This window comes from Rhinolophus sinicus, chromosome 11 (assembly GCF_057876585.1).
Source record: "Rhinolophus sinicus isolate RSI-liver-muscle chromosome 11, RSI-T2T, whole genome shotgun sequence".
Taxonomy (NCBI): Eukaryota; Metazoa; Chordata; class Mammalia; order Chiroptera; family Rhinolophidae; genus Rhinolophus; species Rhinolophus sinicus.
Window position 1 is genome coordinate 4,618,968 of NC_142511.1, and position 21,701 is coordinate 4,640,668.

Genomic DNA, 21,701 nt, shown 5'->3' on the forward strand with positions numbered 1-21,701 from the left:
ACTGTTACATAAAGTGGCTTTATGATAAAATTCTAGGGAAAAACTTTTATAAATATTGGGTTGCTGAAAATGTGGGAAAGGGCATAAACTCTCTATTGTGTAAATCTGATCTGTGGCCCCAACTAATTAGAGATAACCTTTGATATAAAAGAACGGACCCTCTCAAGCCAAGAAGTTAACCATACTGATATCACTTGGTGACTACCCAGTCTTAGTGGCCAGAACAGCTGGCTTGTTCATCTTGGGAAGAGCTGGAACTGGTGCTAAAACTGGAAGTCTCCAGGAGAGAAAATCATAACAACCCTTTAGCCAAGGAGATTTACCCCAAACTAACAGATCTGTAGTAGAGAAAGAAGTTTAATGATGCTATTGAGGGAGGTGTGACCACTACTGCTAGAAAACCTTAGCATAGAAATAACCAAATAGAACAAAGTGAAGGACTCCAGCAGAGGTCTTCAAAACACATCTGAATAGCTAGGAGGGGGCAGATTGCCTTGTAAGTAACTTCCTCTTTGGCGAGATAAAAAAATGTAAAACTGCAGTTTACGATATCCCCACTTTTGCCGAATCAGTGACCACACATATACTTTTTTAACCTAAGACTTAAGGCAAACATTATGTTCGTAAAATCTGATTTTCCAAAATCTCTTCTCCCACCTACACACCTAATCTGTACGTGTTTTTTATGAGTCCCTCGAGTTTGTAAAATCTTCCAGTGTATGCCTAAGATACTTTGTTTGAAAGGTGCTGACTTCCCAGTAAGTTAACCACATCGTTAAATCTTGTGCCATTTTAATTGAAATAACAGAGCAATTGAGAAGAAAGAAGAAAGCTGGCAAATGAAAGTCCTATTGATGGTTGGGGAATGTTTGGGTAGTAAATTACACATGAGCTTGGCCCAGTTTGTCCTTCCTCCCGGTTCAACATATTGTTATCAAAGTTCTTTCTTGAAAGTAATTTAAAAGTTGGAAAAATTTTAAAAGAGTGGACATCTGAAAAAGAGATGCAAGAATGTGCAAGGAAGAACACCTGTATTGGCATAAAAGGCATGTTGGAAACAGATGCCGAGGAAAAGAATGATTTAGGTGGTGACAAAAAAGTCATCCTGCTCACCCTTGGTCAACTTTTCTAATTACCGTCTTCTTTTTCATCAATAAAACTTACTAGGTCTTTCCTCCATGCTGGCTTTTCCTGTTATGAGTTGAGCAGTATGAATTCTTCTTGCCAATTTTCAGATGACAGGGAGTTGGAAGTGGCGGCCATGACATGAGTCACAGTGACACATAGATTACTCATAGGTTTCCACTCCAGGCAGACAGAATCACCTATTAATAAGGAGTTCTTTCGGCTGTTTAGCAACAGGGGACATGATTCAGTGGAATAAGATTATTCCACATGGATTTTTGGGTGTTTTGGCCAAAGACTTTTTTTTTTTTTCTCATATGACCTTAGTGCTTCATCCTCCTTACTAGTTAAAACAGTCACATATCCCTGGAGAGGAAATCACCATATAATTAAGGTTTAGGTGTGGTTGACAGGCAGTCATGTTGTTGTATATTGGAGAATGAATTAGCCAGGCTCTTACGCAAGCTCCTTTGCCAGTGGAAGGGGATTGAAGACTCAGAGACTAGAAATGACTAACTGGAAGAGAATACAACCTAAAGCTAAACATATGTTTTTTGGAACGGAAATAATAGAGGTACCAGATCATGTCTAAAATTCCCTATGTGTTGTCATTATCAGAGCCGCACATTTATTGAGTGCTACTAAGATGACCAGGATTCTATTCTACATATTTTGTTCATTGGTTTTCAAGGCTTGCCTTCTAACTGGCGAGATGGTTACCAATGCAAAGTCATGCACAAAGCAAGCACAGGAAAGCACTGGATAACACGCGCTTCTGGAATGGACAGGCCTTAGAGGGAATGTAGTCGGTCTCTATCCCAGGGACACTTGTGTGCCAAGACTTTACAGAAACACATCTCTGACAGGGCTGCCAGGTTTGGTGGCTGAGTGTGGACCGAACAGGGTGTGCACAGTAGGCATTTGCAGCAAGCACAGTTACCATATTCATGCGGTCATTCCAAGAAAGGTGCCCGACATAAGCCATACAGTAATGCTAGATGCTGGGGTAGCACCGTTAACACGTCAGAAAAGGTGTCTGCCCTCAGGAAGCTCACATTCTAGTGTGTGAGACCATCAATGTCCATGATGACAGATCATTATAAGTGTTAGAAGGCACATAGGTCAGCTGCTGGAAGGAGAGGAATGAGGGAAAGGCTACGTCTGGTTGGTGATTCGAGAAGATCCTTTTGAGGAGCTGAGAGGTAAACCGAGACTGTCAGTGCGTGGGGGTTAGGCCTAGGACGTGCTGTTAGACAAGAGACACGAGGTCAAAGAAGGTCAAAGATGAATGAAAGACAAGGAAAATGTGTTTGTATCGCCACCGTCAGTAGCACAAGTAGAGAAGGGTGAACGGAGTGACAAGTCACAGTGCAGCTGAGAAAGGGAGGCTGAACTTCAATTATGACAGAGAGAGGCTCATGCAGACCACGTCCTCTGACCTACCACCCACTTTGGTGTCTCCATCCTCCCTCGCCCGTTGCTGCTCTGATGGCCACCCCATCTACTGGAATATCTTTTCTCTGTTGTTACTTTGCTTTCCCAGCACTTGAAACTTCATTCCCCAAATCGGTTATAAATTCCCTCATTGAAGGTGGACTATATGTAAGATTTCTCTGTATTTTTCAGAGCACCTGCTTGCCTGGCATGCAGTAGATGCTCAATAAATATTTGTTCAAATGAATGAATAAGGTGACAGTGAGAGGAGGTGAAGGTCAAGATTGAGTGTGACCATCGTTAGTGGCACCAATTTGGGGATTAGCCTAAGGTGGCAGTGCGCTCATCAGGGCTACTGTTGCCCAACTCATGGTTAGGAGGTCAAGGCTGGTAGAAGAAAAACAGTAACAGTTACTCCCGTGTCTGTTTAGTCAATGCAAAGGTTAGAATAACTCTCTCTTAAAAACACTCTGGTTTCTTCTCTCTCTAGATTATGCTTTTAGGTGAGCTAATTTATTTTAAAATAAAGATTTGACTTTGGGTGGTGAGCACGCAACGCAATATACAGATGATGTACTATAGAATCATATACTTGAAACCTATATAATTTTATGAACCAATGTGACCCCCATAAATTTAATAAAATTAAAACAGTAAAGATGCATATTCACTTCAATTTGGAGACTTACCTCTGCAGAGTGCTCTGGGCATGGAGGAATAGGACAATCGCCGAAGCTTTTTCCAGGCATGCATCATTAGAGTGTGGTTCTCATCCAACGGGTGATCCAGCCAAAGGTTTTCTAGAACAAAGACAAAAACAAAACAAGGCAAAACCAAAAACATAGCAACAAAAGGACATGATTCAGGCATTGCCTTAAACAAGTAATTATTCAAAGTTTTCTACTGGGCTAGAAACGGAACACATAAAAACAATCTTAAAAGCCCATGACACTGGATTTGAAAGAGCTCTTAGTCACTTTGCCCAACCTGTAATTTTTGCCACTAAGACCACTGTGGCCTACCCTCGTAGATTTGGTCAGTAATCCATCTAAATTAGAATCTGAGTCCCCGATCGCCAGTCCAAAATCCTTTCCATGATTGCTCCATACTAGAATTTAAAGCAAAATATAAGGACATGGGTAGACCTAGTTGTCACGATTTTAAAACCATTTTCTGTCTTAAAGCAAACCCTTTTAGAGTCAAGAAAGTTGAAACCCAAAGATGTTACAGTGTGGCACATTCCTCAAAAAATGTCCTGTTTTAAACCACTGTTTATGCATTGGCTTTTCTTATTCTTGAAAGACAATTTTAATTTCCTTTCACTCAAACAGTATCGAAAAATACTAAGCTTCTTATGTTGACCGTTTCAGCATATTTGTCTTCATATTCATAAGCTTGATGCCCAAGACCGGAATGACACCTGAAAGAGGCTATTAATTTCCTCTTCAGCCCTCCCCATCTACTCTATACCATGTTACAGAATTACCCTTGGCACCCTCTTGTATTGTGATGAAAAGCTGCCTTTCTGTTCCCTGTGGATTTCTCTGCTATAGGCATCTCGTCCTTTTAACGTGAGATAAAAAAGTCTCAGGAAGTACAAATCACGTTTCTATTCTTACGTGTTCAAATGTCTCATAATTGTCTTTTTATCCAAGTAAGAGAGTCCTGTTCTATCACCACGTCCTTCCCAGAGCTGAGCTTATTCATTAATTTTTGTACATCTTCATTGCTGTTTTCAGTTGCATTTTTTAAATCTGTTTTTTATCAGATTTTTGTTTAGAACATTCAAATGTATTGCCCAAAACATGAATCATTAAAAAAAATAACTTATGGTGGTTGCCTCCCATGAAGACACCCATTTCTCCTGCTAACGTCAAGATTGATGTTGTGTTTTTTACAAAATGACAACAGCCCCCACTACAAAGGAAACCAGCTACCAGAAGAAGGCAGGAGCCCATGGCTCATCTGGGGCTCTGTTTGTAATCTTAGTCAAATACCAGGCACTTCCAAGGGGACCACACACCTGGAATATGGCAAGTTGAGAAAGCTTTTAAAATCTCAGTCAGAACGTACTCTTTTCCCAGAACTCTGCCTTCCTGGGTTTCTTTTTATCCCTTTGGAATTTACCAAAGTGCCCCGGCATTTAGAAAAAAAAAAAAAGTCTCTGAATAAATATTGAGTAATATGACCCAACTTTTGTGTTTTTAGACATGTGGCAACCAAATTAGTCAACCCAAGGCAAATAGGCTGGGAAATCATTGCATTTTCATAGCCTGGTGTTAGCCTGAGGCCTTCTGCCTTTCTCTCCTCTTTTTTAAAACTCATTTCTAATGAGATTACTTGTTAAAGGTACCAGTTGCTTACCTGTTTTCAAGTGCTAGAATCTGCCTGCTTTCGGAATGTTTCTTTTCAAAATCTGAATTGAGAAAGGAGAATTGGCTTGTTAGAAAGCCAAGAACTGACTAGCAGGAGAAAAGGGTCCCAAATGGGGTATTTGGGACAAACATCTATGCATCATTTACACGTGCAATTTTGGGTCTACAGTTCTAATGGATGTTGAAAGCTTTTATTCATTTTCCAAGCTCCCCAGATTTCAATTATGCTCCCCATCAAAACTAGTCATATTTGAATGGTTTTCTTACTGTCTCCCCCGTAATGCTGTGAGAGAAATCTGACCGAATAGTTAAATATCAATAATGAACAACAGCAATGGTTTTGACTAGTCCGCGTCTAAGGAGAAATTGCAGCAGCAGTGGTAGCTGTAAAATCCACCAGTTACCTACTGTGTGCCAGGCTATCTGCCTACTATGTGTTCGTTAAGTTTTCAAATGACCCTAGGATGTAGGTAGTCTTACTTCCAATTTATTGTTTCACAAACAGGCTCAGAGAAGTGGAGTGTCTTACCTAATGCCACACAGCTAGTAAGCAGCAGGGTCTGTAAGAGAAAACAGGTTGTTCTGACTTCCAAGCCAGTGAACTTTGCAGTCTATTCCACTGCACCCCCTCTCCAATTATAGTTCAATTGGGTCTGATTAAGGCTTTCTTCTTTTCCACTTTTTTTTGACATCTAGGAATGAATTGAAAAATGAGTAAATAAGTGATGTATCCATAGAGAAATTGGGAGTAGACTACATATTGAAAGCCAGAATTTTATGTCTACGAAAAAGAAGGTATTCTGTGCAGTAACTGAATTCCTATAATAATAATCTCACTCTACGAATATTCATGTCTGATTATTAATTTGTATTTACTGAGCATGGATAAGAACTTCAATGAAATACAAATATCAACTTTGTACTCTGAAGTTACAGTCTAACAAAGACTCAGAGTGGAGGAAATTATCAGCATCGTCCCAGAAAAAAGTTAGGGCTCCAACATAGGACCACATGAAAGGTTTGCTTCATGTTGGGTGTTCTGGGGGTTCGGATCAGGAATCTTTTTCAGAAAAATGTCTTAAGAGCGTTAAAGCAGATAAGGTGATATGGATTGTGTTAACACTTTTGGTTCATTCTTAGTGTAACCAGAGAAATGTACTGGTCCCAAAGAGCTGAAAGGAAATATGTGAGATGAAGTCAAATGCAGTACCAGTTGCTTTGTGGTATCTCATGTTCTTCATTGTTTTCTGTTGCAGAGGAGGGTTGGCTAGACTGAGAGCTAAACTTGTAGCTGTAGCTACGTAAAACGGCTGTAGCTTCAGCCAGAGCCATTGACTCATCTTTTTGGTCAAAACTATTCAAAATACTGTTATTTCGTACTTTTTAGAGCATTTTATTCTCCAAAGAACCTATGCCCCCAAATTCCATTTAAAGTGTTATAACATTATTTTCTAAGGTTTAGGACTGATGCTTGGCTAAAAATAAACCATGTCTAGGTTTATAAACCAAGTTGATAGTAATGGGGGAAAAATGCACATCCGAGACCATCATGCAAAGTTTAGTGTCTGGCAGCTGTAAAGCGATGATGCACCCTGGGGGTCAACATAGCTGTACAGTTGGGCATTTGTATTGGCAGAGACCTGGTCTCTCTTGACCGTTACTGGGAATCAGTGGTGGAGGCCACAGGGTTGCTGCTGAGAAGGTGTGGCTATACTGCTAAACTTGGCTTTGGATACCCTAAGTGATGCCCTAAGTTCGGTCTACACTGCAAGTCCGACTAGTTAGGCGATCATGTGCCAGTTATCGGGGCCATATTGAAAGGATGCTGTCCTAATTAGCATGGGAGCTCAGTGTACCCAAAGCAACGTAAATGGATGCCACAGCTTTATCTCGCTGCTTTTCATAGGCCCTGCAATAAAAGCTAAACAGTTTTTAGTGGCTTTTGCAATTATACCTCCCTTCAATTTTCCAAAGGTTACAGGGCCCGAACCACACAAATCCCATTAAAGTAAGTAGTTGTTGTGCAATAGGCTCCTTTGAAAACATTCTTCTATGCCCATAAAATGATCAGCGGGATGCTCTTTAGATCCGCTTGCCTGCCATGTTTTCAACCCAAAGGCAGATGGCCGCCTTTGATGTGGTGGTTGGTTTCTGCTACCGAAGCTGGCGTTTTACCTTCTTGCATCAGATTTCTTCCCAACTGATGTGTCTCGGGCATACAAAACACATTCTTCTTCAGATTTTAGCCCCAAAATATGTTTTTGCTGTACCTTTAAATTACATTTGGCGGACTGATTTGGAATCTCCAAGGCCCTCCCATGAGATAGAGAGTAGAAGAAGGTCAGGGTTTGGGGGAGTCAACAGAAACCCACATGGTGAGTGCAAGGCCTCAGGGAGCTGGGTTTGTGGCATGCTTTCTGCTCCTCATGCGTGAGGATGACACTTCACGCCATCTTTTCCACCCACCCTCCCTTTGGTGCAAGTTCAACTGCCACGTGTGAAGTCCACAGTGAATTTCGTGGTAGAGCCAAGGACAGAGCCAGTGTTCTCTTCGTCTTGTACTTGAATGCACCAAGGGCTTCCGCCCTGGGACCTAGGGCTTTCTTTCCTGGACAAGTGCTTGTAGTCAAGCATCCTTATCCATTGAAAAGCACCTCTTTCTGATGCGTGTTCCTAGTTGTTTAAACTGGTCCTTTACCTTGGAGCTGCTTTTCTAGTAAGGAATAAAAATGAAGGCCTAATTCCTGTATTTACAAAGGAGTCAGAACCACCACAGTTTGGCCCATCTCTTGATCTGATGACTAACGTATTTGAAAAAGAAACACAGTAAAAGTTGTTTTGTTTTGTCTTTTTTTCCCCAGAGGTAAAATTATCCATAGACAAAAGATAATGTCAGCCTAATCACATGCTATGTGTGCGCTGTTAAAAAGAACAGTTGGGATTCAGAAATTATTCAGTATTTCAAAAATTCAGATGAATCAACAAAGTTCTAATTTTCTGTGACTATTCCTATGCCACAATACTACTGTAACTCCTTCAAATGTTGTTGTTATTTAATTTATCTAGAGACCTTATTTGTTTTCTATAGGGATACCTGAATGCCTTGAGGTGACAAAACATTTCCATAGAAAGAAATGAACCATAATTTTAAAAAAGCACTTGCTTACATACTAAAATATATATAGGAATTTAGAGAATTGAGAGATCAATATGGATGGGAGTTCTCAGTGAAGTTTTATAAAGGACACAAGATTTGAGATGTGTCATAGGAAACAGAAATTTTGACCTGGGTCCTAAAATGAAGAGAAGAGCCAGGATGGACGTGGAGAGAAGATGGCAGATGAGGGGTTGGTACTGTGCTGAAATAACCCTGACCGTAGTTAATTGATGAAGCAAGGACCTATGGAGGCCACTGAAAAGGAAAGTTCAAGAACACCTAGACCAACGCAGCTATTCTAGATGAGAATGGTTGCATTTTTTTAATGGCTATTCTGGTAGGTGACACACATGGACCCTCTTTCTTAGACTTTTTACAGCTAGAATGGAAAAACCTGTCTTTCTCACAACATTTCACCCAGGATAGCGTGTTTTGTTTTGTTTTGTTTTTTCATCTCTAAGGCTTCATTGCTCGCCTTAGACATGTATATAGTCACCTGCTCTTGAGAGGGGCATGCACTAAGGGGTCCTGGCTCTGTCACAGCCTGTATTGTGATTTGGGGCAAGTCAGTTCACTCTTCTAGGCCTTATTCTCCTCCTCTGTCAAATTGAATTAGACAGTCTTCCTGGTTTCATTTGGTGACGATATTTTATGATTCGTGAGCCCAAGTGAAAAATACATCTGTTCCAAAGGTTATTTTGCTTGTTTTGATTGGAAAGCTTGTCAATAACTTCACACTTGCAATTTCCTCAGGCATCCATACCTCACACAAACATGTCATCCATAGACACCTGGGATTTGAAACGCTATGATTTTGATAAGAATGTGTCCATGTCCCCTATGGTTATTCCGCAGCTTGGTGAATCCCTCCCACTTCAGAATTCCAAAAAATGAGAGGCTGCCTCATATCCAGTCGGACGTCAGTATCCTCGGACAGCATGTTTCCAAATTAACCTCCACTGGAGCTGTTTTCATAAGAAAGATGATCTTCCAGTAGCGATAACAATAAACTGCTTCCACTTCTGTGCAGTCAGAGTCCGGAATCTGATAAAGAGCTTATCACGGGCCCTTCAGATGCCCCCCCGCCCCCACATAAACCTCCGCAATGTTTACATTTTCTCTCATGCTGTGAGGAGACTGCACTGGGTCCTGTTCTTGTGTGTTGGGGGGAGGGGGTGGGGAGCCCACGCTTTGTGACTCGTGAGCAAAGACAGATGTGCCAAGGGCTGCCACTCAAGCTGCCTCTGTTGTCCCCTCACTGTCTCTTTCTGTTACACTCACACTTTGAAGGACATTTGCCAGATCCAGACTCCATGCACCCCTGTCATTTGTGTGTCTTTTCTCACCTTCCACATGATCCGGACTAGTGTTTTCATTTGTTAAAAACAACAAGAACATTCACTGGGAAACTTCTGTGTCAGGTCACCGTAGCTATTTATTCTCTGTCATAAACTATCATTCTCCATTTCCCTGACTCCCACATCGGGGGAATTGGTGGTTTATGGTGGACAGTCAGTTGGGTCTGCGGGAACGGGAAGATTTCAAAGAATCACTGAGAGATTCTGTAGCAGGTTATAGAACTAAGAACAAAATATCAAATATCCTTGTTCTCGATCACAGTTTGGCAGTACAAGAAAAACCAGGTTTACGAAACAGCATAAAGGGTTTGGAATTTGTGGTTACACCTGAGAAAGCGCTTCCCTTTGAGGGAAGAAAACACATCATGGGGTTGGCTGCATAAGCGATTTTCTTTATGGGATTCAAAATAGTCATCTACAGTCTGTCCAATTGGTCTCAGTCTGAAGTAGATACAGAAGCTAAGGATTTTTTTGCCGACTTCTGTTTAATGGGAGCATGAAATGATGGTTGTGATGTTATTGTAAAGACCTGGATGACCTAGAGAGACCCAAAGTACCAGTCATAGACCTGTAGACAACAAAATTGGGGAAAGAGAATGGGAACACCAGGAATGCCTCCAAATATTCAAATAGGAAGGAGAGAATGAACGCAAAGCAACTGCTCAAAGGTGTTTGATCCTAGGTGCTTGAATTCTAGTGTTGAGATTATTGTGAACCAATTTTGCTAATACCTAACTAGTGGTATAATGAGGGGTGTTGGTTCGCATATTCCAGGCCTGGAGGGCTCCCAGAAATCATGGTAATTAAATTGGCTCCGTTCTCAAGATGCCACCGACCTGACACTGCAGCTCGGTGTGTAAATCTGTGCAAGGTACAGATTTACTCTGGGGTGGCCTGGGCCTCAGGGTGACAGCTTGATGGTGGCGTTAGCACACCTGCTGTTCCGCTCAGCTTCACACATCCATCATTCCCGCCTGGGCTGCATGGGGGTGTCAGGACAGGAGCACACAGCTCTCTGACTGCTGTGGGCAGGCTGGCTAGTCACCTTGCCAAGGTGCTGGAACTCAGCAATAACCAGGGAGGGAACTTGACAGGTGGAAACGTGGGGCCATGATTCTCCAAAGGTCCCTAAGATCTCAGGGCCCTAGGACTCAATTTTTGGGTGAAATGGTTTCAGAGACCTTTCAGTTCTATTCCCTCGTCTTGAGTTCTCACAGCAATAGGGTGAGGCCCGGCCACTGTGGACTTAGGTTGCAGTAGCTCTGAAGCCTGTCTCAGCATCAACATGGGGCAACGAGCAAACGCAGGTAGGAATTACTGGCTGATTTCAAGAGCAGGCATGGTGAAACAGACATCCCTCTAGTCAGTTTGAACACGGTTTTTCGTCGACAGCGCTGTCTTTGTGTTTGGGTGGGTATGTTGAGGAGAAGGGACCAGGGCACAGTTGGTGTCCTTGGTTCTGAAACTATATGAATGAATATAATATTGTTAAAGACCAATAAGGTCCAAAGCGATCTACTGTTCTTCCCCATCTCTAGAGAAGTGCAGAGAATCTGGGTAGCAGTAAACTTCCTTTAGCCTCCTGGACAACGCAGACTTCAAGGAGTATGCAAGAAATGTCCCTGTGACAGCTCGGGTCTGTCACAACCAGTCATCAGAATGACTGGGGTTCTTGGCCTCGGAAGTTGCAAGCGCCTGTGGCCCCATTTGCACGTGAAAGGGGCATCGGGCTGTAGCCCTTTGATGAGGATGAGAGCAAAGGAAACAACATCTCACTGTAGATATATAGTCCGGAAGTGTAAACGGGGACCCCCAACGTGACATCCGTTCCTTACCATCCATGTCTTCTATTCCAGACGATCAGCTGAACTCAGAGGAAAAGAAGAAGAGAAAGCAGCGGAGGAACCGGACCACCTTCAACAGCAGCCAGCTGCAGGCTTTGGAGCGCGTCTTCGAGCGGACCCACTACCCTGATGCTTTCGTGCGGGAAGACCTTGCCCGCCGGGTGAACCTCACGGAGGCCAGAGTGCAGGTAACCTCACAGCCACATCTCTGCGGCTGTTTCACAACATGAGCTCTAGGTTTCAGACTGGACAGCGTAGGCACAGAATCCGTTGCTAACTATGTTTCTTTACGCAGCACAGTGTTTTGAAAAACCAAATTCAGTGCCTTTAGGAGGGGCCGGTGATGCCTTCTACAGACCTGCCCCTTCCTCATCGTTTCTCACCCTTTCAGGTTCATGTTATAAACACCGTCCAGCTGAGCACTTGACCCCCCAGATTTCAACTTGAGCTGTAGGGTGGCCAAAGAGGTGAATTCTCGGACCCCCACCTCAGTTTTCCTCCTGAGACTTTGGGAAGGTACAAACCTTTAAGAAATGTGTTATTCATGCACAGTTTGTGGGCACTGGGAGTGGGAAATGCACACATTACAGACCTTGTACTCAGGAACTACGCTAAGAACACATTCAAGTAGATGAGTTTGCGTTTCTGTGAAGACGACGAAGGGCATGTACAACAAGGTCAAGAGAGAACAGCAATTCTTTCCAACATCATGCTGTGACATGTCAATAAACGATACAACTTGTAATTAGTAGGAATAACGATGATAATGTAACTCACAGTACTTGAGCCCTTATATGCCAAGTACGATTCTAAGTTCTTTCCATAAGCAAATGTATTTAACCCTCACAGCGACTCAATGAGGTGGCTAGTATTCTTCATCTTGCAGATGAAGAAACTGAGGTACAGAGCAGGGAAAGGGTTTTGCCCAATGTCACACAGCTCAGAAGTGGCTGAGCTAGGATTTGAACACGGACACTCAGATCCAGAAGTTCTGCTTTTCAGCACTACCGCAGACTGTGCATAAACACGAGTTCTCCTGGCTAAATGCTTCTTCATGTAGTGCTTTGCTCTCCCTGCTGAAAGTCACGATCTATGACTTCCATGTTCCCAGTGGTCGGCTGAAATTATTGTTTGTACGTCTGTGTTCAGTCTGGGCTGGAAGGATTTCTTTCTGCAAATAATAACCCTCTGGCCGGCCTGGGACATGAATGGACCCTAAGAGCCTTGCGGTGGGACCTCTGCCAGGAAGCTCGGTACCCTGAGAGAGGTATCTGCTGAGTTAAGAGAGAGGGTCCTAGAAGTCCCTCAGCCTGAAGAGAAAGTATGCAAATGTTTTCCCCGTGTGAAACAGGGACCTCCCCTAGAAGTGCTCCCCAGGAGAAAAAGAATGTCAGTGACGAAAGGGGAAAGTTGCCTGGGCGCCGTGGTGGCACCGATGGGAGGTTGGAAGGCACGAGTGAGGTGTGCATGTCAGGGCTTGGTGCTCTCTTGCTCAGTCAGGTATAGCGAGCACAGGGACAAAACTGAGTTTTGCTCTCTCCATCCATCCTCCCATCCAAAGCAGAATGCTGAGGCTGGGCTCCCACATCCTCTTCCCCCGTGCCGCTTACCACAGCTCTCCAAACATGCTCTGTTTGTACTCTTCAATCCCTTCTTCTCTCCTTTGAAACCCCATATCGTTTATGCCCCAGACTTGGCCTGCAGTGGTCGAGTGAATAACTTCAGACCAATAACCCATAGTACCTGAAAGCACCACTTTTGTGGTGGTGATCTGAATTTTAAATAAGGAACCCAGACAGGCTACTGGAAATGAAAAAAAAAAAAAAAAAAATGGGAAAGAACAATTGTGGGGTGGGGAGCTATTCTGGCCCCATCACAACGATAATTAAATGCCTTTCTCGTATGTTGAAACTATTTTATTTTCCTCCTTTCTCACCACGTTCTAATGGCTTTCAGGGTTGTGAACATTTCCCAGGCAAGCAGGCCAGAATTCTCCATAACTTTCTTCTTCCTCCATGAAGCCTCCCTTTTCCCCATATGTACCACTCCCTTCCAGCTCTGGCTTCCTTTATACATACGGCACTTACCACAACACGACATGTAGAATATTGAGTTGTATGTGGGCCAACTTCCCTAACGAGACTGTGACGTCCTCTTGGATGGAAGCCATATCTTATCATCTTTGCACAATTCATTTTTTTTCCTCTAGTTTTTTTTTTTTTTTTGCCTCAAACATTTATCAAGCACCTATTACACTCTTGGAACCAATCTTGGTTTTCTGGGGCTGAATAAGACCCTTATTGGCCCTTCTGAATGTCACAGACTGGGGATAGAGAAGACAGATGTACATATCACACTGTTATGACGTAGTAAGATAATCCTACATTAAAGTAATGTTCAAGAATTAGTGATTAAGAAAAAAGAAACAATAGAACAAAACAAAATTTAAAAAGAATTAGTGATAGACCGGAGGAAGGAATGATCAAATCTGCCTGGGGAGGAAGAGAGAGAACACACATATATCAATCACTTGGTGTCATTATCTCCGTTTACGTGGGAGATAAACAGAGAAATTAAATAACTATCCAAGGACAAATCTTTAAAGTTGCGTGGCCAGTATTTTTATCCAATTCTGCTGGATTTTAAGGTCGTGTTCTTTCCATGACAGCATTTCACGAAGGAGGTAATGTTCAAGTTGAATCTTGAAAAACATGTCTTTTGATACCTGGGCAGAGAGGAAGAATTTCACAGGCAGGGGGAGGATTTGGTGTGAATATATGTAGGTGGGAAACAACCAAATCCCGAGATAGTCTTGAGCCCGGGCAGGAGTTGGAAGGCTAGAGGGCCAGGGCACGAGGTCCAAGTGATGCCGGATGTGGCTGGATTGGTGGACAAAGAGCTCATTCCTGACCAGTCTTTGTTCTATGGTAAGACATTGTGGTTTCATTTGGTGAGTGACGGGGAGCCCATGGATGATATATAGCAGGGCACAATTACATATGCACTTAACATGATAACTCTAGTAGCAATGGGAAGGGAACAGTAGAAACAATGAGCTTGGCGTCTGCAAAGCCAGGAAAGTGGTGTCCAGACTCTGCCTTCACTGATGTCCCCCCGTGCCTTCCACGGGGCGCCGAACCCAGGGGATTTTCTATAAATGTTGCCCCCTGGAGCTGTGCAGCTGTCCCAGTCTACGCCCTAGAATTTCTTTCTCTCATTCCTTGTCATGCATTTCTATAATTGCACCTAAAACTCTTACTTTGCAGTTTTCCAAATTTGCATATCAGTCATCTTTTAATAGTCTGAGCTGCTTACAAGCAGAATTGCATCTCTCTGTTCCCAGCATTTAGCACAGAGTCTTCAACACAGCAAGCACTCCGTAGAGATTTCTAGAATGAGTAAATGAGTGAATAAAACTCCATGGCTATCTGGAAGAATTGTAGGCTCCTGAGTCAGATGTTCTTGAGCTCAAAAACTCCGCCACTTATTATTTGTGTGAACGTCAACAGATTCCATGATCTCATGAAATCTGTTTCTTCAATTCTAAAACAGAAATAACAAAACCCAATATATGGAATGGTCGTGGTAACTAGAAACAATGTATGGGACAGGCTCACATAAGTTCCTAGCCCTAGGAGCACTTAATAAATGGTAGATGTATTATTAGCTGTAGCCAGTGACGATGGCAGCGGCATTCATATCCCTGGAACCCTACCTTGGAATGTACTCCATTCAACTTCCAAACTTTAATATCTTCATTTCCGTTTTACAAGTTTCTAGAACTTCAGGAGCCAGCGTACAAATCCTCAGCTCGCTCCCCCTCGTGGGAGGGTGTGTCCTGCATGAGTCCATCCCGTGGGGCTAGGCCTCCACAGGGGAGCGGACTTAGCACTCTCTTTAGCGGTCATTTTTCTTCTCCGCTACTTCCTCACTCTCCCCTGTGTTCCTTGCACCTCCCGACTACACCATCTGCTTTGTAAAGTCTTGTCGCAAGGTCTACTTTTGGGAAGATGGAGAATTTTCTTTATATATCCCATCAGCATTATGAAAGCACATGAGGTTTCTGTCTTTCAAAGGACTTTGAAAACAAACAAACAAACAAACAAAATGTCATTGTCTCTGAGGCAGAAGTCTAAGGAGATTTTTTCTTCTTTTCCTTGACTGCAATTACAACAGGGATAATACACCATGTTTTGCTCTCGCATGGGTTAGTCATGGATTTTACCTCTGGAGTCTTGATGACTGGAAGTGCCACCCCCTGGCCCTGTTATAAGATCTCTCGCACATGGCCCACCAGCGGAGGATCATGGCGTATTTCTCTTGTTCTCTGTAGAATTCCATACCTGCCCTCCATCTTCCTCGGGAAGGCATTGTACAGTAAAATCAATGAGGACTTCATTTCATGTAACCGCCTCTTGTTTGTTTTTCCTCTCCCTCCTCATGCCCTTCTCTCCTCCCAACAATCTTCCAGGTGTGGTTTCAGAACCGAAGAGCCAAATTCCGCAGGAACGAGAGAGCCATGCTGGCCAATAAAAACGCTTCCCTCCTCAAATCCTACTCAGGAGATGTGACTGCCGTGGAGCAGCCCATCGTGCCTCGTCCTGCTCCAAGACCCACCGATTATCTCTCCTGGGGGACGGCCTCTCCGTACAGGTGAATGACTGGCCCATTCTCCCTTGCTCCACTTCCACATGTTTCTCAGCGGTCGGTCACGTTCAAAGCTGCTTGTGCAGCTGCTGACATTTCTTACTGGGTTAACCTCTTCAGAGACGTTCAACTTGCTGACTTCCCCAGAGTTTTCACAGAATTACTAGTTGCCCCAGGAGCAGGGTTGGGGCAGAAGACAGAGGGGCAGGCCACCAGCAATCACCTCTTGGACTCAGGAACTCATGCAAAGGTTTCCAAGCTGGGAAAGGTTCTAAAAGAAAAGATTCTTAAGCTATGCTCAGAGTCCCTCTTGCAACCATTCTGGAACAAAACTTTACTCCTTTTCCAAATTCCAGATAGCTTTATTTAACTATGCTCAAGTAGTCATTTAATTTGTAAGGCTTGAGGTGTAAGACCACAGGCAAACTTCACAGTGAAACTGATTTTAAATGAAAAAAAAGGAAGGAAAGAAGGGAGGGAGGGAGGGAAGGAGAGAGGGAGGAAAGAATGGAGAGAAGCAGAGACAGAGAGAGAAGGAAAGAAAATCCAAGACCATTCTGATCACTTTCACAGCCACAGTTCTCTGTTAGTAGGTGGGGATGTCTTCCGATCCAAAATGCCTTCCTATTCTATTGCTAAATCTTATCTGCTTCTCTGAAGTTCTTTGGGGATCAGTTTATTTGTGTGGGTTTTTTGAACATATAAAAACAATGTATAATTGACACTAAACTTATAGTTAAAAGGTGAAAAAACTTAAAGAAGCAAATAGCAGAGTACTATTTCAATGTCTCGGAGAGGCTTTTAACCTCCATTGACTATGCTGTTCAGAAACTCTAGGTTAGTGCCAGAGGGAAGCCAAGTCACCACTGCCTAATGCATTGTCCTCAGTCTAAAGTGCCTTTATTTGAACCTAAATCTGAATACTCCTAGAAACCATGTCAAGGCTATGTGTTCTCTCTGGCTGTTTGCAGTGGAGAGAGAGCTTGTTACAAACTCATTGATTATGTTTTGGTTAACTTTTTACTGTTAAGGTTAACTAATGGGTTAAGGAGATGTTTGAAATTAATTATAGGAGATTATCCCCCAGTTGGAGCTCACCTGCTGATGTGAAATGGCACAGCTGTGAAATGCAAATACTTTTCAAACATTGATCACTCTATCAAAGCAAAAGGCCTCACCTAAATGGTCTGTCTGTTCCCAATCGGTTCCTTGAAAGAAACACGATCAGTGCATTTGGAAGCTCTTTTAAACACCCCTCCTCAAATGGTGAAATTAGCCTGAATTACTTTGGTCTTAGTATGTAGAGACACCATGCATAGGAAACTGGAAATTCTTACTGCTCTCAAACGTGGTATGCCTTGCTGATTTCAAAAGCTTAGTCATATCTCTGTGTACTATTGAAAAATGTAGACGCCTCTCCCGTAGAATTCACGAAAGATGCATTTTGAAGACCATTGTGAAATCACCTCTTTTTTAATATTTTAAATACGTGGAAGACCGCTTTGTTTCTCTGACAAATATCGATAGTTCCTAGCCTCACTGAATGGCTCGTGAAATGGATGTGGTTCCAAGCTTGATGTATCAAGGTCTCGGGTTTGAGTTTGGTCCCAACCAGAAAGTATTGCTCCCTCTTCTGCCTGGGTCCTAGCTAGGAACTTTTCACACCAGCTCTAAACAATCCAGAGGGCTGTCAAGTGGTGCTTACTAGTGAGAGGCTGAGGGCAGTACACTGCACGTGTGGGGGTGAAAGTCTTCCTGAATTTCTACTGTGTTAGATTCCCTGGACCTCAGCAGAAGTTCAAGCCCCAGTGCCTGCATCATATAATTTTTTTGCATATGGGCATCTAACTGAAATTATTTACATGCAATTTATGTTTGCCTCTTTGGAGGGAAATGTTCGATTTTAATTTGAAAGATTATGTAGAAATCCTAGATACATTTTTAAAAAACGCTCATAATTCCACCATCTTGACATAACTAGTTTGTTTATTTTTGCAATTAGAGTTCAGTATTTTATATAGTGTAGATGTAGTGTACATATTATTTTGTATTCTGCTCTTTGTCACTTAAAATTATATAATCTAGTACGTTTTACTCATTTCATGGTATACTTGTATATCATTTCTCTCTTAGATACAGAGTTTGTAAAAAAAATTATAATTAAAAAATTCATAGACTCTGATTGTTCATATTCTGTATGAAGAATAAGTTAATCTCCAAATATAAGTAGAAAAATGATGGTTTAAAGCAGTAATTTAATCAATAATAATGTTTTTGACCCAATGTTGACTGAAGTGTTTCTATTTTGGTTAATTTCTAAAAGTGGCAAAAAGCTATTCTGTTACTCGGAGATTTTTCTTCTATGTTTAGAACCAAAATACTTTATGATTTCACATTTTTGAAGCTTGGCAGGAAATAGAAGCCTTGTTAAGGAAATATGAAAGAAAAACAAGTGATGGAAAGCAAAGGAAATGATAGACCTGTTGTATTATGGAAAATAACTCGCTATTTCTGTTGGTACTACTCTGTCAAGTTAGTTATCTCACATGTGACATTCATTAAAAGGCATTTCTCTTGGTTAATTCTTGGAACGCTCCTGTGTGGTAGCTCTGTCCTTGCTCTGGTGCCAAAGAAGAGACTGAACACTTGCCCACGTTTCAGCCTTCGGCAAGCAGAATTAGACCCAGTGATCCCTGTTTCTGTCCAACATGGCCATATTTTCATTCAAATTAGACCTTATGTCATATTGAAAATAGTAAAGCATATAAGACTGGGAAAGTAGTAAACATGCCTTTTGGATTCAGGGTTGGTCTCAGATCAGTGACGCATGCCTGCAGCTGAGGTCCACCTTCTGAGGTGTGTGGACGTGCCCTTGGGGTGACGGATGTGGCTTGGTCATGCAACCCAGGGACATTGAGTGGACGTTTTTGCCAGACAGCACAGTTTGCTGACTTCCACAGCTCTCCCGTGCAAGAAGAGAGGAGAAAACCAAGACTCAGAGCAATTGTGTGCATATGGTCAGAATTATGGGATGGGACATAGCCAACACATTTTTTTTCTGGGTGTCTTTCATAGCCATCGTGGTGGCTGTATAATTTATCATCCAAACTGGGACACTTTTGAGAGTGAAAGGGGAGTGCTATTAATAATAACACGAGAACAACAGGCATTAAACTGGGATTGTCCCTGGCAAACTGGGACATATGGTTCACGATGCTATTTTTAAAATATCATGACCTCGTTTGTGCACTTGAATGTGTTGGAGGTGATGACATAAGGCAGGCAACTGAGTTACCAGAAGGAGCAGGGCATCCCCTAACACGGGCACTCCTGTCCTGGCAGGTGTCTTCTTTATCTCTCTGGAGCCAGTGGAAGGAAGCTTGTGTTTGGCACGCACGCCCACTGCTTAGCTCAGAAGGGTTTTCCTTAGGTGAATGAAAGCACACACCACCCGCATTAGGAAGACTCACACTTTGCCTCTTGGGTAGCGCTAATTAACCAAGCCCTGGTCTTCTGACTGTTCTTGTAAAGGAAGGAGTCTAAAACCCTTTCCCCAGAGATACCCTTTCCTACGAGAGCTAGAGAGAGAATAGCCTGGCTCTGCAGTCTCAGTTTGGAGCACCATTCCCAGAGGGAGGGCTGGGCTTCCAAGAAAACGGATGACAAGTGACAGGGAGGCCAGCTCTCCTTGCCCACAGTTCCCCTGCCCTAAACGCCGCCCCTCATTTGATCATGGTCACGGTATGCCTGACATCTGCTGAACGCATTTGGCTCATTTCTCCCTTTCACACTTTCAAAAATAGATCCTCGTCCCTCCCAAGATGTTGTTTACACGAGGGGCTTCATAACGGATTCTAACGGAAGACACTGAAAAGGTAACTTGTCAGAGGGGGGAGGGGGCGGCTGCTGGGGTAGGGTTTAAGTGGGAAATAAGTGTGTTCAAGAAAGTGGGGCTTGCAGACCTAGAAATGAAAGCAGGGAAGTCCTTGAGTGGGGAATGCCATTGGAAACCAACCAGAGTTGCAAACGATGGATCCATAAAATTCAGGGTCATGGGCCAGCCTAGAGGAGGGTGCCTCAGAGATGACTGCACATATAGACCCCCAGGCAGTGTGTTGCAATGCAGACTCGGCTTCAGTAAGTTGGGGGCACAACTTGATCTGCATCTCCGTGCCCCCAGGTGACCCACGCTGCTGCCACTTGGTACATACTCTGAATAGTGAGGCTTTCGATGACTGTGAGGTATGGGGCAGAGGTCAGAGGAACTACATTCTTCTCTTGGGCCAGTTGGGTCATCCACCCCCAATGGAGCCTCGTATCTGAGATGGAGCTGGGAAGGTTCTCCTACTACGTATCTCCCAGGGGCGTTTGGAACCGATAGGTTGGCAATGTGCGTTTCAAAAAAGAAATACAAAAATCGTTGAGACACTAGGAGGATGCAAGGCTCCCTATATAGGACACCTGTAGAAAGAAAAGTTAAAAATGGCAGAAGCATCACTGAACACGCAGTGTACACGAAGGCTTACCAGTGAAATGAGGTCCAAGTGTGTCTGCTGTAAGAGCTGAATATACATTTAAAAAAAAATAATAATTCTGAATTTTAAAAACAGAAGTGAGGAATGATTCTCTAAATCACAAAGGATCACTTCCAAAAGGATTTATGGGTGTCTCTCTTTAAAAGTAAATTTCCCTAAGAAAACTTGTATTGAATTTTCTTAGACGAAGCAAGTACACCTCCATTATTCTTGCACTGACAGAGGAACAAACCTAAGAGACGGTCTCCAACCTTTCCACGTCACAGACAGAGTCGTGAAAGCCTTGAGCTGCACAGCCTTTGGGAAAATCCTGAGCTAGGAATCCCTAGGTTCTCAGGGAGCTCACAGACTTCTCGGCCTGGCAGATGTGTGTGTGGGGTGGGATTTTCAACAGGGTCATCGTTTGTCCAAAGGGGCCACATAGAAAACAACGGTGGGGTTGAAAACTGAGTCACGTTTCATTGTGCCCCCCGCTCTCCTCAGTTGTTTTGTGATTTGTGGGACTTCGTGGGTGATCAGAAAGAGGGGCAGCTGCCCATGTTTCCTGGCTTTCAAATTATTCCCTGAACAGTGTTCACCATACTTCGTCGGTGTTTGGCAGTCCTTCTAACACTCTCTTCCCCACAACCTCTCCTGATCATTTCAGGAGAGGTTGAAATGATCAAAAATGATTTGTCCCCTATGAAAGCCAAACTGGAAGCCTGCTGGTGGCCAGCATTCTGCTGCCTAGGGCTGCGCTCCAGCTGTTAGGCGTCTCCAGAGAAGGAGGGAGAAAAATGTCAAGCTTACGTCAGTGTACCAGCTCTATGCCAGTCTCATTGCAGACTTGTTGCATCCACGGATGGGACAGGAGCATTTCTTTTTCGTCTAGAATTCTTCAGGGCTCTTTATTCGCCAGTGTAGTTTCTTGACACAAAGAACTTCTCATTCTTAAAAATGAAATAGAAATGTTGCTTTAGCCAACCTCTGTGAATCCAGTCCCAGAAGTCACGTCATGATGGCATCCTGTTAGAGGATGTAGGTGGTTCTAACTCACAAAGCAAGACCAGTGGGCAGGATATCTGGGGCTCAGTCAGTGGGCTCTGGGTCTTATCACCTGCTTACTCTATACCGGTCACTTAGTTTCAATCTCACCTTTTCATCCCAGAAAGCTTCATCCTGTATCAGAAGGAGTGGTGACCTGGTCACTTGACATGGTTTGAACGGTCCTATAAATTTGGTTGAAG

The 21,701-nt window shown here is 43.2% G+C and overlaps 1 protein-coding gene across 2 annotated transcripts in view; it reads left to right on the forward strand.

Annotated features, from left to right (window-relative positions):
* PRRX1 (paired related homeobox 1) overlaps positions 1-21,701 on the forward strand; it is a 70,458-nt gene that overhangs the window by 41,966 nt on the left and 6,791 nt on the right. Inside the window, exons 2-4 of one of the 2 annotated variants that reach the window (XM_019741766.3) lie at positions 11,306-11,481; positions 15,765-15,946; positions 19,744-19,815. In XM_019741766.3, the coding sequence (XP_019597325.1) occupies positions 11,306-11,481; positions 15,765-15,946; positions 19,744-19,798 (413 nt within the window). In that variant the 3' untranslated portion in view covers positions 19,799-19,815. The remainder of the gene's footprint in view (positions 1-11,305; positions 11,482-15,764; positions 15,947-19,743; positions 19,816-21,701) is intronic. The other variant, XM_019742563.3, reaches the window with a different exon arrangement.